General features: G+C 43.1%; 1 protein-coding gene across 1 annotated transcript in view; it reads right to left on the reverse strand.

Annotated features, from left to right (window-relative positions):
• The window catches only part of Usp13 (ubiquitin specific peptidase 13), a 122,298-nt gene that overhangs the window by 26,558 nt on the left and 75,910 nt on the right, over positions 1–19,830 (reverse strand). The window contains exons 11-13 of the mRNA XM_021158246.3: positions 15,789–15,914; positions 8,607–8,760; positions 6,059–6,233 (exon numbers count right to left, since the gene is read on the reverse strand). Coding sequence (XP_021013905.1) covers positions 6,059–6,233; positions 8,607–8,760; positions 15,789–15,914 — 455 coding nt within the window. The remainder of the gene's footprint in view (positions 1–6,058; positions 6,234–8,606; positions 8,761–15,788; positions 15,915–19,830) is intronic.

Genomic DNA, 19,830 nt, shown 5'->3' on the forward strand with positions numbered 1-19,830 from the left:
ATCTAAACCACTTGATTTCCCAGCATTCTTGGAGTGTTTTTACCTGTGTATGTGTCTGTGTGTGTTCTCAGTCAAGCACGCACCATGTCTGTGACATTCCCTACGTGGTGCAGAGAAGCCAGCCTCACTCCTCCTAGGCATCACTGTCTCACAGCACTGGACTGGTGCAAGGGAGGATTGCCAGAACTCGGGTTGAGGCTGACCATTACAGAGTCTCTTTGAATACCTGGATCCCGGATAGCACAGGTCCTATAGCTATCTCTGTTGTGGAGAAATTATCCAAGCTATCTAAACCTAAGCCTTATCTTTTAAAAGATTTTTAGATTATGCATATGGGTGTTTGCCTGCACGTGTGTATATGTACCATGTCTGTGTCCACAGACCTAAGAAAAGCAGGTCATGTCCCCAGGAACTGGAGATACCCGTGGTTATGAGACACCATGTAGGTCCTGGGAACCAGACCCTGGTCCTCTGCAAGAGCGGCAAGTGCTCCTGCCCCTGAACTTGACATTTTTAAATTAACACTGAGTTAATTCTGAGTTCACTTCAAACTGAAATACAGAGTATTCTGGGCTTGGCTTTATCACTTTTATGCACACACTGACTGTTCTAATTGCACATCAAATCCATGCCTCTCAGTGCCCGAATCCCACTCATTCAGTCACCAATTATGTCTTTCCAGCACCTCTTTCTATTTGCCTGTCTATGTAAACAGACAAAGAGCCACATTGTTTCCCAGCCTTTGGGCTAAAATCATGTACAGACAATGAGCCAGAGATGGTACAATAGGTTCCCTTTAAAATAGAAGGCTCCGAGCTTTCTCCTCCAAACCTCACTGTTGAATTAGAGCCATTGCCTTCTATCTGGTACATATCTTTTCAGGTCTGAGCAAACTCCAATGTATTGCTGCCCTCTGGTGCAGAATAGTAGACACAGCACAGGGCTGACCATGGGCAAAGAGTAGAGAAGTATGGCTTTAAGTCTTCAGTAGGCTCGTAATTTACTCCAGATCCGGAGGAATCTCTGGCCCCTCTGAGGCTCGTTTTACATCTGGAAATGATCTTGTTCGTGTATGTGCTGCCAGGCTTGTGCAGTACTTTCTCGCCCTAGTGAAAACCCCTTGACACACCAGACTGTACTGTCCTGAGGAAGTGGAGTGAATTTCATCATCCCTAAAGTCTCAAACACTGAACTGGTCTGTCACTAACCTGTATCTTCCCTGCTCTGTCTCAAGTTCTCCCTCAGAAGGACAGTAGCTGAGAACAGGCCTCAATGCAAGGCAGCTATGAGAGCTCAGCCTTGCAAAGGGATTGATCTAGGATTATCCTGGCTCTCTGAAGAAACATACAGTCCCTCCAATTGGGTTCTCTGGCTGCCCGAGAAGCCTAAATATACATCATTCTCATTTAAATGGAGCCAAGACTTCCAGTTTACAGAACGCCAACAAAATTCACCTGCTATTATAGCATTTTCAACTAATGAAAAAAGTTATCTTTCAGCTACAGTATGTGAGTGTGTATGTGTGTGTATGTGTGTGTGTGTGTGTGTGTGTGTGTGTGAGAGAGAGAGAGAGAGAGAGAGAGAGAGAGAGAGAGAGAGAGAGAGAGACAGAGAGAGACAGAGAGGGACAGAGAGGGACAGAGAGGGAAGAGAGGAGATGCTCATGTATGTGTCCATCAAAGGTCAACAATCAGTGGGTGTGTTTCTTCCTCTCTCACTCTCCACCCTACTTTTATGAGACAGTCTCTACTGTCCCTGGAGCTCAGATGAGAGTGGCTAGCCAGTAGGGGCCCGGGATGTGCCCCTGTCCTCATCCCAGAACCATGTTTACAAGCCACACCAGATCCCACACAGGCAAGCTCTCATTCCTAAGCAGCAGACTTTACCACTGAGGCCTCTCCTCTGTCCCAGACCTTCTCACATTAATACCAAATCTGGGGAAATCTCATTAAATCAATGGTATGCAAATGGTGACTCTGGAGCCAGGACAGTTGCTGACTCTATGCTAAAGAGCTCTGTGAAAATAAGGTATGGGCAGTGGATTGGTTGGAGGTTGGGACAGAGGGTGGAGGAACAATTAAGGAATGACTCTGTAGTGGGTAACTACCAACCATTCAAAAATGTCTTCAAAACCCAGGTCTTAAACTCAACCACACTGCAACTGTTCCACATATATCTCAGGTTTGTCTCAAGAGCAATAAGAATCTCCACTCAGTAACAGGAGTTCGAGGACATCAAGTTACAGTTAACTCTGACAATAGTAAACTGGGCTTTGCAAAGAATAAACAAATTATGTTTGCACACTCTTTTATTCCTAAACTGAATCTGTGGATTTTTTTTCCTTAAAGAGTGTACATTTTTTAATAAAGGCTATCAGAATATAAATAAAAGTAATTGTATGGAAACATAATTCAGCTTTATAAATTAGTCAGGCCATACTGAGGACAGGTCTGAGCACTGCTACCGACCGGGTTGGCAGTTGTACAATGTCTATTAGCACTGCTCACTCATTACAATTAAGACTCACATGTTATGAAGACATCTTATGAAAAAAACAATGTAAGCTGCAATAACTAACATGGCCTACTCCACAGCATTGAAAATTGGCTAAGTAAAAAGGAGTACTAGCCCCTTTCTGGTAAGTGCACCAAAAATGTGATTAGTCAACTATATGCAAACCTCATGACCCACAGCAAATACACATGCACATGTGCACACACATTCACAAAAGATCACAATAATGACAGTGACAACAGCTACTGACAGGTACATGCAAGGCACCTATTCTGTTCAGCTCCCTTAGGCATCAGTTCTATAAATAAAACCCTTCTGTTATCCCCGCTTTACAGATAGGAAAAGGGGCACTGGCAGGAGCGTTAGCTGCCCAAGGTCACATTCCGGCTGATGGAGAGAGTCTGCTCTGGGGCCCACACTACGCTCCTCTCTCCCAAGTGACAAAGTGTAAGTGGGACTCTCCCCACAGCCACACCGGACAGGAGTGGGGTCTTGTCCAGCGCTCTGCCTAGAATGAGCAGTAATATTTGGTAGGTAAATGAATGTTCCAGACAATAACGGGCTTCCCTGACACAGTCTGTCAGGATCGCTTTAGAGCAGTGGCTCTCAGCCTTCCCAATGCTGTGACCCCTTAGTACAGTTCCTCATGTTGTAGTGACCCCCAATCAAAAAGTTATTTCATTGCTGCTTCATAACTCTAATTTCGCTTCTGTTATGAATGAGAATGTAACTATCTGGTATGCAGAATAGCTGATATTTGACCCTGTGAAAGAGTCATTCTCTCAACCAAAGGAGTCTCAACCCCGATGTTGAGAACCATTGATGTAAAGAACCATTATGTCTGGTCCATCCTGACTTATAGGCCTACCTAGATCAGCCCACTCTTTCTTTCTTTGTGTTTGTTTGTTTGTTTGTTTTTTAATAGAGAGATATACTATGCTGTCCAGGCTGATATTGAACTCTCTCTGTTGTCTAGGCTGGCCATGAACTTGCCAATCCTCCTGCCTCAGCTTTCCAAGTTCTGAGATCACAGGTATGCACTACCCCACCTGGTCACCAAGGATACATGCCTTTTGCCTTTTTCTGGATTTTCGGGCTCTGGGTCTCACAAAAGGAAGGTTCAAACTGACATTAACAAAATGCCAGTAGTGTCACAGCCTACATTATAAAAAATAAATTAAAAATAAAAAATCCCCAGAAGTTCACTAGCTGGCTTTGCCAAATGCCAAAATAAGCATTTGAAACTATAAAGTACACAAGGACTGCTAAGCATGGCTGTATGTGGACTCGGTGGATTATGTGGGTAAACCCAGGAGAGAAGTGCCATCCCTGAGTGCCATCAGACCAGCTTAATCTCACAAGCATGCCACTTACTGGCCAACTGCTTCTCCTTTTATTGTCCCATCTCTAAAGCGGGAGACCACTGGAGCTTACCCCGCACTGCTAAGACCATATTAAATGTGATAACTGATGGGTAGGAGTTTGAGCTACAGCAAGACCCTGTCTCAAAACACAAGAGTAGTCTGGAAAGAAAACAGTTGATAGCAGGTTCATCCCAAGCTCTAGGTAGGCAGTAAGTAGTAGGTATTTTAGTAGCTCTAGCCTTCTTTTCCATAAGGATGGTTACTTTAGATAATAACAATTGCGATACAACACTAATTCTTCTTGAGCATAGAAACAAGCATATGGGGACCGAGGAGACGGCTTTTGGATGAAGACCTCGCCTCACAGGTTTAGGGATCTGAGTTTAGATACTCCCAAATGATGTAAAGCCAGGCAGTGATATACCTCAGTCACCCAGTGCTCCCTCAGTGAGGTGAGAGATGGTTGTCTTCTGACTTCCACAAGTAGACAGAGGTACGTGTGTGCCTGTACGCATGGCACATGCACACTCATGCATGCACACATAGAGACAAAGACACACACACACACACAGACACACACACACAGACACACACACACACACTCAACAGCTCCTGCAACAAAACTTACCTAAGGAAAGACAGCTGATAACAGAATGAATGGCTATTAATGCTCATTTGCATGTGCACCTTCTCAAACTTATTAAATATGAATGGGGCCTTTTGTTTTATTCTGCTTTTGTTTGTTATTTTGGAGGTTTATTGGGGGGGTTGTTTGTTTGTTTGTTTTTGTTTTGGACTCTTCGTTGACATGGTTGTGGGCCAGGTTTTGGCCTTGTTTTGTTTTCTGTAGTTTAAAAAATCAAGCCTACCACCCCACCCCCACTCCCCCACAAGCACTAAGCAGGAGCTCTCCCACTGAGATGTATTTCTATGAGGTAGTTTTGTTTTCCAATTTCTGATGCCCTGTAGTCTGGTCTGAAGCAAAGCAGGGTCCTGCAGGTGCTGCATACAGCAACTGATAGCAGACTTGGCTACCAGGCTGCAGGGGGGGAAAAAAAGCCAAAAACAAGCAGCCATAGCCCTCCATCCTTCACTCTGTCAACTGAGAGCTAGGTCTCACCCTTGAAAGGAGGGTCCAAAGAACATTTCAGAAACAAGCTTCCAAGAGCTCGGAATATAGCTCACTGATAACTCTATAGCACACTGAGCATCTATAGAACCCTGGTTTAATCTCCAGCACTGAAAGGGATTGTAGAGAAAGAAAAAGCAGACGAATGAAGTCCTAACAAAGAGGTAAAACAGAGGGAGAAAGAACTGAGTGCACAGAGCTCCCAGGAGCCCTTTATTCTATGTCTCTACATGCACTCTGTCCCCAACTCACGTGGCAATATGAAGTGTGTTGGCAAGAATTGTCAGAATCAAATCAATTAAGGTATCAAGTGGAGAAAAGAAAATACATGTACCTGACAGCCAGGCTCACAATATGAGCATGAGATATCTCCTGACTCAGGCGTAAGCAGCTCACCAAGCAAAGGTTCATGCCAACCCGGCATGCCCAAGGCTTCCCAATCAACCAAGGCCTGTGCTAAAACTTAACCATAAGATTACAAGATAATGCAGTGGCATTTACATATGGAAGAATGCCAAAAGCAATTCTGTGACTTCTTTACCAGTAGTCATTCTTGCCATGTGGGTATAAGGGTGTTTCTCAACCCTACTCTACTCTCTTGGCAAAAAGAAGGGAGGGAGGGAGGGAGGGAGGGAGGGAGGGAGGGAGGGAGGGAGGGAGGGAAGGGAGGGAGGGAAGGGAGGGAGGGAAGGAAACAAGGAAGGAAGGAAGGAAGGAAGGAAAGAAGGAAGGAAGGAGAGAGGGGGAAGGGAAAGGAAAGGAAAAGAAAAATATTTCAACTACAAATACAAAATAAACCATAATTCTGCTTTTTCTAAAAAAAAAAAAAAGTTCCTAATCCTAGAGCATACCCCAAATCACAGGATTGTCTTACTGGTCAGCCTTAGCAAGTGAAGTGAAGGGCAGCTACAGATGTACATCACAACCCATCTCACCCTCATGAACAAGCACTCGAGGACTCTCAGAACACCCACGCCCCTCCCCAGCCTCCTTCGGCCCCTACCTCACTCACTAGGCCCCTCTTTCCCCATCAACAGCCTGTCTTACTCACTTGACCCCTGCAGACTTGGCCTGCAGAGCGCTGCTCCAGAAATCATCCACATTGTCAGGTTCAGCAAAGGCCTGAAGGCAGGCACTGAATGGGATCTTGGCTCGCACCAGCTCAGGTAGGGGTCTTCTGTTGGCTTCTGCTTCCCTCCGCATGAGTTCATAGGTGATCAGCTCATCTGAGGAAAAGCAGGGAAGGCAGGAACCTGCAGTCACTCTTTTCCTGGGTCACACCGTCTGGGACAGTGCATTTCCCTGTAGGTCAGGACTGATGCCTTGTCTGTCCATTCCAGAGACGCCTGCCCAAAGACCCTTCCCAAGACCAACAAGCTTTGTGGAGCCAGAAACATTTTTTGCTTCCATTTTTAAAATCCTCTTTTATTTTTGCTATTTCTCTTTGAGACCAACTAGAGAGACCTGAGTTCAGGCCAGACTGTGAGTGGGACATAAATGGTGGCCGCAGGAAGCTGCTCTTTCATTTTCTCACCCTGCAGTGACCCAAGGTACTGCTCCTATACAGACTTCACACCAAAGTTCAGCAGCTGTCTGGGAGCCAGAGGCACTTCTCCCCACCCCCACCCCATCCCCACCCCCATCCCCACCCCCATCCCCACCCACCCCCTACCCCCGGGAAGAAACTGAGGCTGAAGGTCAAAACTAACCAATCACTGGCAGACCTAGACTTAAAGCCCTAGTCAACAAACTCAGATGAGGCCTAGAAGGAGTTCATTCAAGGGGTCAGAGTTGGGGAATGATCAGGCAGGAGGAGGGAGGAAGCAGAAGGAAGGGAAGAGAAAAAGCTCCCACTGCCAACTTCAGGCTGTCCCCAAAGTGACAGGACCAGGGGAAAGATGTAAATGTGTAAATGAGAAAAACTGTCCCTGAGCGACAGGCTGCCAGATTAGGTGTCTGTGGTCCTGGGCTGTGTAAGGAGCATGTCCTTGAGGATTTACCTCAGGCCTTTAATCCACTGCCTGGAGGCCTCTCTGGGCAACTCTACTTATAAAGTGATCAAACAAATACTGAGGGAAAAGACGTAAGCGTACTAGGGACCTCTTAGGAGCAAGCCACGGATTGGCTCCCACTTTGACACTAACTACACACAGTTAAAACATCACGTGTACTTTGAATGTCAACCAGAAAGACTCCCTCCTAGTAGATCCGCTTGTGCACATATGCATTTTCTAAAACACCTCCTAAAAGCTTTTAAATCCCCTCTCTGTCCAAAGTTTATAGTGTACTACTTCTACCTATACAAAGGTTAGACATTTCTAGAAATCCAGAAAGTAAGTTAGAAATCTCTTTTCGTAAAAAGAGTACCACCCGCAGAGTACAGTGAAAGCTATTAAGATCAAAACTGCTCCATTCTGTTAAGCCCTAACAACTAAATAAATAAAGCAAGAGTTAAAAGAGGGGGTCCTATGGTTATACCCGATACAGAAGCCAGCACAAGAGCATCCGGAACCACAGCCTTGCATGAAAGATGCTTCAGTAATGATGCCTGCTCAGCCTGAAGCCTGGGATTACCTTGTGCCACCAATTCAAACCACACTCCTCATTTTGCATTTAAAAAGATCCCTCTGCTTCCCCAGCCTTAAACACACAGAGGACTTTCTATAGCATTTGTATTCCATTTGCAATGAGATTTTCGCACCAACATTAATTTTACTAAAGTCGTTATCACTGAGGCTGACAGCACTGAGCAGAACATGTGAGGCTGAGGTGAGCAAGGAAAAGCAATAGTTCCTGCTGATGGCTCATATTGATTGTCAACTTGACAGGCTCTCCAGCCAGCTAGGAGATAAGCCTCCAGGCACAGCTGTCAGGGATTATCTAGATTAGTTTAGCCCAGAGCGATGCCAGTGAGGGATCATCTTGGTTAGGTTAACTGAAGTGGGAAGATCCACCCTAAAGATGAGTCTCACCACCAGTGGCCTAGACTTCACAAGGACAAAAAGCAAGTCAAATAAGAGGCATTCATCTCCCTCTACCTCCTGCCTTGAAAAGGTGATATAGCCAGCTCCTGTCAACACAACTTTCCTTGCATGATGGAAACTTATATGCTGCAACTTTGACTCAAAATAAGCCCACCTTTCCTTCTCCCCTTCCTTTCTCTCTCCCTCCCTCCCTCCCTCCCTCCTTCCTTTTGTCAGGCATTTTATGGCAACAAAAGGAAAACTAAGACAGCCATCATTCTCGAAAGGCAACAAACCACACACTACCTTGTATAATGAGCAAGAATCTAAACACAGTCCAAAGCTGTATGCACTTACAGAAAAATGAAAATCATTTCATCTTAAATCAACAGAATCATCTGTAGGGTTGGTTGATTCTGATGTGAAGGTCCTGTTCCCGAATTGGCTCTTGATCCACTTCTAAAAAGCCTGCCAGGATACACTTAGACCCTCCGTGGAAAGTCACATGGGGACTTAAAAAAGTGAGAGGTAAGGTGCAACACAAACAGTGCCCCACCTCAGTGACTGGGCACCTCATCTCTGGGGCAGGTCTCGAACGGAGACACACGGAGTTCTTTTCCCTTGCGGGACTGTTACCTTTGTTGGTTGCTGCCTCCATGGCCACAGGTAACTGCATTAGGTAGTCCACCCTCTCCGTGTAGCGAACCTTTCTGGTCTGACAGCATTGAATTCGCTCCTCCACCAAAAACCGGAAAACATCACTTGGGTTTTCTGAGCCAATGCGATTCCTCTGAAGGTCAGATAATACCAGGTTAGCAGGTACAGGGAAATGAAGCTATGAAAGACAAATAGCATAACTTTGATTCTGGCATCGAGGTCTTGCTTTCCTGAGCATTATCAGAGTGGACCAGACTAAGAAACTGGGATTTATGTAGTATCCTCAAATGAGGGGTTGGGTAGTACTATTACAAAGCCATTAAAACCATAGAAGACAGATAGATGGGCATGGGTGTAATTAGAGGAAGGAAGGAAGTTAACAAAATAGAGGGAAAAATACTGTCCTGGGAAAACCAAGGTATGTTTGATAAAATTCCAAATGCATTCAGTGTAAACTATATGTAAATAAAGAAATCATGCTGTATTAGGATACTTAAGGATATGGGAACATCCTTCCAACAGATTAAGGGAAAACACTGCTAACAAACAGAGAATTCACACATGGTTCGGAAATGACTGAAGGGTCAGCTGCCAACATGTTAGCAGCAGAAGTTGCTACTATGGCAACTCTGATGTTCTCCTCGGTAAGACACTTTCATAACAGTGTGCTCAGGGGGAAAACTGCTGGTTTGTGTTTTGTTTTGTTTTGTTTTGTTTTGTTTTGTTTTGTTTTGTTTTGTTTTAAGGTGAATGAAAGACTTTACTCTGGAATTCTTCATGACTTCCATGTGATTCAGCTCAGTTGCATTGGAAGTGGGATTGCTTGAGTGGTACCTGGGTATCAAGTACCTGGAGGGGCTCTCAATGGGCTCTGTCCAGAGACCAAACACTGTTGGAAGTTATTCTGGTATGGTGTATAATGAATGCTAAATTTTGAACCCCAAAATCTGGTTGCCCCCAGACAAGTGAATTCTCAGGTACACCAGCTCCCCAATTTGCTGTGTAAACATTGCTCCCCAATTTTAAACAAAAGGGAGAGAAGAAGAAGAAAGAGGAGAAAGATGAGGGAGAGAGCAGGTCTCTATTAGACATGATGGGCCAGGAGCACATGCCTGAGTGAAATGGACCCTGAGGACAGACTGATGGAGCAGAAATAACTTTGGTGAGACAGCAAGTACTGGGGAATGCAGCTGGAGAAGTAGCCAGACTGTCACTAGAAACATAGATTGGGGTAATTCCCTCAGTAATTATGTTACAGCTGAATAACTAAATCCTAGCGTCAGTCTCTCTTATTTAGAAGTTAGCCAGGGATAGAAATAAATTTATTAATTTACATTTGATATCCAATATAATAGCATAAATCTAAACTTAAAAAGTTCCATGTGAAGACAATACAAGCACTCCCCAGGATCAGAGCAGTTTCCTAGCTCTGTAGGAAGCTGCCCAGTCCAACATGGCTGGAATACAAGGCTGGGACAACAGTGGGTAGCAAGCCAACTCATGGGTTCAGAACTACACACAGTTTCCCTCAGGTTTTCCTCAAAGCACTGGCCTGCTCAGGAGGAGTCTGATTCAATGAGGCAGGTCCTGGTTACAGGTAGAAGACCAAAATGCCTCTTGTCAGTAAGCAGGAAGACAGACAGGGGCCATGGCCAAGCACAGCAGAATATCCAGGCTGAAATGCAGACTAAGAGTCACACAGAAGATAGCCAAAGCAACAGAACTTCTGATCACATAAAAAACGTTTAAAAATCATGCTTTTGTGCTAGGGAAAGACAGACACTGGATATAAAACAACATAGACATAGTAAAATAAAGTCTCCAAAGGAGAGAAAAAGAGAAATAGATAAAAATGTTTTTAATGGTATGTAGATACTAAAATAAATAAATAGCATAATTAAAAATTTAAATAATAAAATAAGTCTTCATAGAGAGACTTAGAGAGATAAATATACATATACATATATATATGTATACACACACACATATTTCCATGTTAAAAGATAGAAAACACTGTAAAGGGGGCATTTTGACCCTGTATGGATTTGTTTTGACTATCAACATACAAATAATATGTTCAGTAATAAATATAGTTCTATGTATCCTTTTTAGAAAGAAAACTGACTTAGATGAAGAAAGAACTGATGAATCAGATCAGCATATATATGTAATAACTTCAGAATATAAAGCAGGAAATGTGTTATGGTGGAGAGGAGATCTTACATTTCTCCCAACAGGAAAAGAAAAGCTGTCTCCCATCCAAATTAGTAAAAATCAGATTTGACAGGGGGAGACCTCCTGAAGACTTTGGCTACAGACAAAAGGAAAAGAGATCAAGAAGACCAAACAAAATGGGTAGCCACATTTGAGACTGGCTGAGACATGAATATCTATGTGTAATCAATCAATAAACCTTCTTGGCTACAAAATCTTCAGGACTAATCATAAAAATGTATATTGCAGTTTGGCTACAGTCTAAACTAGCTTATAATAGAGATAGATACACTTCACCTGCTCAAACAAAGACCAAAGACTCTCCATTAACTGATCTGTGCACCTTGCACATTCCACATATATGCTAATACAGTACTATATATGCTGAGGGCCATGCAGGAGGAATGACAAACTGCTTTAGAACAAATGGAACGCTGCCCAGTGGTTAGTGCAGCCATGAGGGGTGTGCCTTGGTGACGCATGACCCCAAGGACTACATGTCCTGAGGACTTCATGCTGTTATGGAGCTCTGTTCTGTTTGCTGCCCTCACATCCCTCTTGATCTAAGAATTGTATGAAAACTCTAAGGGGGCTTCTAGCCCCTCACTGGGCAGTATCTCTGGCACTCATAGTAATAATACTTGACCCCTTTCAGGCATTGCTGCTGGAGCAGATTAATGATCCAATCACTACCCTAGAGAAGAACTTAGAGATGTAGATTGTCAGCAATGACCACTATCCTTAGAAAACATTTGGAAAAATAAAATTGTTAGTGAAGCTAGGTTAAGATGTTTTTGCTACTGGCTCTGATGTAGAAAATCTTGGGGAACAATTTGAAGTTCAGAAAGGCAAACTCTTTTTTTTTAAGGAATATAAAACTATTTATTGACCACTGTTCACTATTATTTACAATAAAACAATATTCAGTTGGATGACATTCTGATACTACAAAGTTACTTTTCTGGCTCATTGAACCAGAACCCAAATACTGAAAAGATTGATCCTACCAGTACAGAATGAGTCAGGGTAAAGAAAAAGCATGCAGGTCATTAGTTGATATTAGCAAATTTCGTTCACTCACTTAGTCAGCAGGTCTTGAATATCGTTGGTATTGCCAACGATAGCTCCAACCACAATTCTATTTCCACATCAAACAGATTCCATGAATCATAACCTTTTAGTACAGACTTTATCTTTCTACAAAGGAAGGGTTCACCAGAGGAACCTTTACACAGACTGGCTGTCCTGGACCTGCCTCTGTAGACCAGCTGGCCTCTTAAGTCAGAGCTCCATCAGCCTCTAGAGTGCTGGGATTAAAGGTGTGCACTACTACACTGCAGAAAGGCAAACTCTTAATAGTTAACTTAGGAATTTTTTTTTTATCGTCAAGAAACAAGAACGATGGCAGCACTGGCTGACGTGACTCTCATTGTGGCTGACTGGTGATGACTGATTCCTTCTAGCTTCCTGATACTGTTGAATAAGAATTTCTGATGAGTAGTCTGCATTCTGAAGATTTAAAGTAGATGTGACAGATTTTTATATAAAAGTTTAGATTTGTAATTCTTTAAGGTTCTTACAAGATTACTTGGAAAGATAAATAATACAATAGTTACTCCTTTCTTTGTAACCACCATTTGCTGCCTGCCAGTAAGAGAAAGTGACTGAGAAAACTATTCTGCTTGCTCAACCTTGTTAATCTATAACACGCTGCTTAGTTACAGACGTGCGTAGAACTTAGAGAATAATTTATTTTCTTTACCTGTACTATAATAAGGTTATTTCTTATAAACTTTGGGGGAACATACTGTTTTTTCATAACCATTCACTAGAAGAAAACTAAAATGTGATCACACTGTGATTTTACACTGCTTGAAAGATTTTGCTGGGATATATAAGCTATGGGAGAAAGAATAAAATGGTTGGAAAATTATCCTTTCCACCTATCAACTGTATGCTTATATGTATATATGTGTATGTGTGAGATGCTTGAAGCCTGCTTGTTGAAATTTTGCTCCATCTATTCACTGTGTGAGTGTGTATATGTCTGTCTGCATACACATCTGTATGCATGAATCTATGTATGTATGTATGTATGCATGCATGTATGTATTTATATGTATTAAGTTACTGAAGTCTGCCTTTTGCTTCATCTACTCAGTTTATATGTATATGTACATGTGAATTTTCTCTCTTTCCTTTTCTACCTTACAGGCTCCAAGGAGTTAAGAGTTCAGAGTTTTTTGCTGGCCACAGGGAATGCCAGCCCCAGTAAATTAAGTTTTTTTCCCCCTCAGAAAATAAGTCTGCTGAGTAACCTCTCTAATCACTGGCTGCCACAGGCAGCATCCCCATCAATATCTAGACTGACCCCCAAGAGCAGCTCTAAGCACCGACTCCCACTCGCTGCCTGCCTCAGTTTACCTCCTGGATGCCAAAGCTTTTCATTGGTATGTATATTACTTTTGAGAGCTTATATGTTCACAGAGACTAACAACCAGACAAACAGTCCCAACAAGATCCACCCTCAGGGATGCTGAGATTCTGAGACATACTGTTCCAGCATCCTGCTTTTTCCTCAAAAGACTTGCTTCCAAGACAACTTCAAATCAACTGGCACAAATTGTCCAACATCACAGATTATTCCAGTCAGGACTTCATTTAAAGCTGTACTTTCTCAGTATACAGAGACTAGACAACAAACACTACAGCTAGGTTTCTTAAGACTAGCAACCATTATTCAAATTTGGGACAGGGGGTCAAAAATGATTTCTTCACCCCAAATCAATAGGAAGCAATTTTAAGAAGAGAGGAATGTCCATTCACTTAAGGTGGTATGGGTAGTTTTTGGTTGTTTGTTGGGTGAAAGATGCCTTTTTGTTATAAAAGGGTTGGTTACAATTTATTAAATGATCTTGATCAGGAACAATACAAGGTAAAAGAGGTTAGACTCAAGGATTTCTTGCCTTTTCTCTATTCTTCTTTCCTTCTTATGTAGAGGGAAAGAGGTTGAAAAGAGAAAGAGGGGATATACAAATATTATAGTAATAATAGAAAAAGGGGGTAAATTTTAAAATCTACTCTTAAATCAAAGAACACTTTATAGCCAATAATCTTATATTGCTATGGATCTCTATATAGTGACACATATTTAGGTTATATTTTGTTATATTGATATAAATCTTTATATATTGATATATATTAAGGTTATATTTTGTTATATTGATATAGATCTTTGTATAATGATGCAAAGATTAAGGTTGTTTTCATAATAACATACTTTGTAGACACGTTTTCAACTCTTATTTGAGATATTATACCTAGATGATACTCATTAATGTAAAGTTCTAGTTCCTTTTAAAGCTACTATTACAAACTTTTTAGGATAATTAAAAAATGCAAGTTAATAATCACTCAAACCTATGGTCATGTTAGGTACTAGACTAGTTTATCACAAAATAGCCTTCCTAGGTTGAACAGAGTAAAAAACTAAAAACATATTCAGATATTATTCAGATATGCTAAGGTATATTCAGAGATAGCAAGCTGCCACTGGGAAAAACTGCCCTTGTTCCAAATGCAGACAAAATCGGCGATGGGCAAACATCATGCAGGAAAGTCGACTGCTGTACTCTGCCAAGACAGGGTAAGCAGACCTTCATAGTTCCTGCTCCACAGAAAAGTCTGTCCAATATTCTGGGACAGAAGACTAAAGATAGAGGAACTGCAAAGTTTTAGGGCAATTCTGGGGGACTGTTCAGGCAGCCAACTTTCTCTGTCATTTCTATAATTTTTGGAAGCTGTTTGCCTGAACTTCCTACAGACTTAGGTAATATTTATTCCTTCTTACTTCTCTGATGGGGTTGAAGACTAGACAGTTACAGTCTAAAAATTAAGCTTAAGTTGTTTAGGATTTTTAAAGAATGATTTGAGGTCAAAGCAAATGTTTTAAATTAGTAATAAAAGTTATGATAGAAACGATTTAGGTACAGAATTCTAAACTCACCAAGATAGGATAGATAAAAAAAATACTTTATCCAAAATTGCAAACTACAAATGGGCTGGGTATTATAAATGTAACTCCTACCTAATAGTTTTCATAATTGCTTCATATTTGTTACATCTCGTTTATTACTATAAGAGAAAAAAACCTTTTCATTTAAACAAAAAGAAGGAAATGTTGGGTGTTGTTCTGGTGCTGTGTATAGAAATGCTAAATTTTAAACCCCAACGTCTGGTTTCCACCAGACAAGTGAATTCTCATGTACACTGGCCTTTGCTGTGTAAACCTTGCTCTCCAATTTTAAATAAAAGTGGCTACAGCCAATTACTGGGGAGAAGAGAGGTAGACGAGGCTTTGGTTACTGGGGTAGGGGCCACAGGTAGGGACCACGAGGAGAGTGAAAGGAGGAGGAAGGGAGAGGAGAAGGAGAAAGAGGAGAAAGAAGGGAGAGAGCAGGTCTCTATTAAACATGATGGGCCAGGAGCACATGCCCGAGTGAAATGGACACTGAGGACAGACTGATGGAGCAGAAATAACCCAGGCAAAACTCAGACAGCAAGTACTGGGGAGCGCAGCTGGGGAAGTAGCCAGTCTAGCACTCGAAACATAAATTAGGGGTAATTCCCTCAATAATTATGCTAATGCTCAATAAATAAATCTAGCCTCCATCTCTTTCATTTGGAAGCTAGCCAGGGATAGAAATAGATTTATTAATCTACAAAACACACTGATATAACACACAGCATAAAAGGCATACAATCCAGCAGCACCTGGAACCCAAATTTGAGAGGCTGTCACATCAAGTATGCATAGCAGAGACAGCCACCAAGAGGCCCAGTGAGTGACAGAGGTGAAGAGAAGAGGGCTTTTGATCAAGCCATTGCTTGATCAAACAGCAGCTTGTTGCATTTCTGACCTCCCCAGTAGATGCTCTCAAGACTTACCTCTACCAGATTGACCAAATGCAAGAAAAACTCCTGGGCATCCTGCTGCCTGTTGGAGGAGAATTCCGGGTGGCTCTTGCTGACAAAGGCCTTGAACATGCGTGGAGAGATCCCATTCTGCTGAGGCTACAGTATAAAGACAAGATCATCTTACATATGTGAAAGCCTGCTACTGACGTTCTGCTAAGGAGACATAGCAATAAAATGACTCCTGGTGGCATACTGCTATATTCACAGATCAGAGTCTCTCTCAGCCCATATCAGAGGAGCTTCTTACCATAGTTAGTGATTGACCATCTTGATCCATCATGTGGAGACCCAAGACAGAGGCAGAGAGTGAGAGACTTTATAAAGCACCCAGTCCTAACTGGTAAGTCTTTGTTAAACTCTTCCCTTCAAAACTCAGGGATCTGTACAGAAGAGGGGGCAGAAACATTGTAAGCACCAGAAGTGTTGGACGACCCCAAGGAAACAGTGTCTTCCAGACACAGCAGAACTGATGCACATATGAACTCACAGAGACTATGACAGCAGGCACAGAACCCACAGGGGCTCAGCCTCGGTAAAATTCTAGCCCTGAGAGGGAGAAGAGGATGCACAATCCCACCTCTAACACAGAAACTGTCTGCAATGGTAGTTGCTGATAAAAGGAAAATCGGTTTTCTTCTATGGAGCATCACTGAATATATCAACACCCCAGGGCAGGCCCTACGGCCAGGAGTTGTTAGCAACACAAAATAAACTCTATGTTTTGTTTTGTTTTAAATTTTTGTCTTAGGGCAGGAAAGCAAGAGCCTCCCAAGACCCCACGGGGATGACATGAGCTGAAATACCCCCACAAAAGAGAGGAAGAACCTGTCAAGACCATATCCAGAGGTTAGGCATGGCCCCCTGATTGAGGGATGGGGCCACCCACCCATCTCCAAAATTTTAATCCAGAATTGTTCCTGTCTAAAGGAAATACAGGGACAAAGAGTAGAGCAGAGACTGAAGGAAGGGTCATCCTGAGACTGCCCCACCTGGGGATCCAGCCCACATGCAGACACCAAACCCAGACACCATTGCTGATGCCAAGAAGTGCTTACTGACAGGAGCCTGATATAGCTGTCTCCTGAGAGGCTCTGCCAGAGCCTGACCAATACAGATGCAGATGGTGGCAGCCAACCATCGGACAGAGCACAGGGACCCCAATGGAGGAGTTAGGGGAAAGACTGAAGGAACTGAAGGGGTCTTAACTGGCATCAATGGGAGGGGAAGCCATGGTCCTGTGAAGGCTTGATACCCCAATGTAGAGGTGGGAGTGGGTGGATGGGTGAGGGAGCACCCTCATAGAAGCAGGGTAAGGGGGGATGGGATAGGGGGTTTGCAGAGGGGAAACCGGGAAATGAGATAACATTTGAAATGTAAATAAATAAAATATCCAATTAAAAAGTTTTTTGTCGACCTGAGACTGCATTAGTTAGGGAAGCAGAAACCGGCCTGAGTAGGGCCACAGGCCTCATCCGGCCGGATCAGCACCTGGGTAGCTAGAGCGCAGGGTCGGCTGACACCCGCCAGCTACCCACGACCCCCGCCACAGGATTTTGAGACTGCTGGTGAGTGGAACACAGCTTCTGCTCCAGTCCAATCACGCGGGACCTGAGACTGCTCTGGTTGGGGAGAGAGAAATCCGGCCTACATAGGGCCACAAGCCTCTCTGGTCAGAAAAGCGCCAGGGAAGCTAGGGCGCAGAATCGGCTGACACTCGCCAGCTACCCACAACACCTGCCACAGGATCTTAAGACTTCTGGTGAGTGGAACACAGCTTCTGCTCCAATCCAATTGCGCGCAGGACCTGAGACTGCATTAGTTAGGGAAGCAGAAACCTGCCTGAGTAGGACCACAGGCCTCATCTGGCCGGATCAGCACCTGGGTAGCTAGAGCGCAGGGTCGGCTGACACCCGCCAGCTACCCACGACCCCCGCCACAGGATTTTGAGACGGCTGGTGAGTGGAACACAGCTTCTGCTCCAGTCCAATCACGCGGGACCTGAGACTGCTCTGGTTGGGGAGGGAAAAATCCGGCCTACATAGGGCCACAAGCCTCTTCCGGTCAGAAAAGCACCGGGGTAGCTAGGGCGCAGAGTCGGCTGACACTCGCCAGCTACCCACAACACCCGCCACAGGATCTTAAGACTTCTGGAGAGTGGAACACAGCTTCTGCTCCAATCCAATTGCGCGCGGGACCTGAGACTGCATTAGTTAGGGAAGCAGAAAACCGGCCTGAGTAGGACCACAGGCCTCTTCCTGCTGGACCAGCACCGGGGTACTACCAGCTACCCACGACCCCCGCCACAGGATTTTGAGACTGCTGGTGAGTGGAACACAGCTTCTGCTCCAATCTTTAAACAGTGACAACGACAACAACTAACCCCAGAGATTACCAGATGGCGAAAGGTAAACGTAATAATCTTACTAACAGAAACCAAGACCACTCACCATCATCAGAACCCAGCACTCCCACTTCACCCAGTCCAGGGCACCCCAACACACCGGAAAAGATAGACACGGATCTAAAAGCATATCTCCTGATGATGGTAGAGGACTTCAAGAAGGACTTTAATAACACACTTAAAGAAATACAAAGGAACACTGGTAAACAGGTAGAAGACAATAAAGAGGAAGCACAAAAATCCCTTAAAGAATTGCAGGAGAACACTGCTAAAGAGTTACAAATCCTTAAAGAAAAACAGGATAACCTAATCAAACAGGTAGAAGTCCTTAATGAAAAACAGGAAAACACATCCAAACAGATGATGGAAATGAACAAAACCATACTAGACCTAAAAAGGGAAGTAGACACAATAAAGAAAACCCAAAATGAGGCAACACTGGAGATAGAAACCCTAGGAAAGAAATCTGGAACCATAGATACCAGCATCAGCAACAGAATACAAGAGATGGAAGAGAGAATCTCAGGTGCAGAAGATTCCATAGAGAACATCGGCACAACAATCAAGGAAAATGTAAAATGCAAAAAGATCCTAACTCAAAACATCCAAGAAATACAGGACACAATGAGAAGACCAAACCTACGGATAATAGGAGTGGATGAGAATGAAGATTTTTAACTCAAAGGACCAGCAAACATCTTCAACAAAATTATAGAAGAAAACTTCCCAAATCTAAAGAAAGAGATGCCCATGAACATACAAGAAGCCTACAGAACTCCAAATAGACTGGACCAGAAAAGAAATACCTCCCGACACATAATAATCAGAACAACAAATGCTCTAAATAAAGATAGAATACTAAAAGCAGTAAGAGAAAAAGGCCAAGTAACATATAAAGGCAAGCCTATCAGAATTACACCAGATTTTTCACCAGAGACTATGAAAGCCAGAAGATCCTGGACGGATGTTATACAGACACTAAAAGAACACAAATTCCAGCCCAGGCTACTATACCCAGCCAAACTCTCAATTAACATAGATGGAGAAACCAAAGTATTCCACGACAAAACCAAATTCAAACATTATCTCTCCACGAATCCAGCCCTTCAAAGGATAATAACAGAAAAAAACCAATACAAGGACAGGAACCACGCCCTAGAAACAACAAGAAGGTAATCCCTCAACAAACCTAAAAGAAGACAGCCACAAGAACAGAATGCCAACTTTAACAACAAAAATAACAGGAAACAACAATTACTTTTCCTTAATATCTCTTAATATCAATGGACTCAACTCCCCGATAAAAAGACATAGACTAACAAACTGGCTACACAAACAAGACCCAACATTTTGCTGCTTACAGGAAACTCATCTCAGAGAAAAAGATAGACACTACCTCAGAATGAAAGGCTGGAAAACAATTTTCCAAGCAAATGGTATGAAGAAACAAGCTGGAGTAGCCATTCTAATATCTGATAAGATTGACTTCCAACCCAAAGTCATTAAAAAAGACAGGGAGGGACACTTCATACTCATCAAAGGTAAAATCCTCCAAGAGGAACTATCAATCCTGAATATCTATGCTCCAAATACAAAGGCAGCCACATTCAT

Source organism: Mus caroli, unplaced genomic scaffold, assembly GCF_978045245.1.
Source record: "Mus caroli unplaced genomic scaffold, Mus_caroli_1 scaffold_3, whole genome shotgun sequence".
In the NCBI taxonomy this organism is placed as follows: Eukaryota; Metazoa; Chordata; class Mammalia; order Rodentia; family Muridae; genus Mus; species Mus caroli.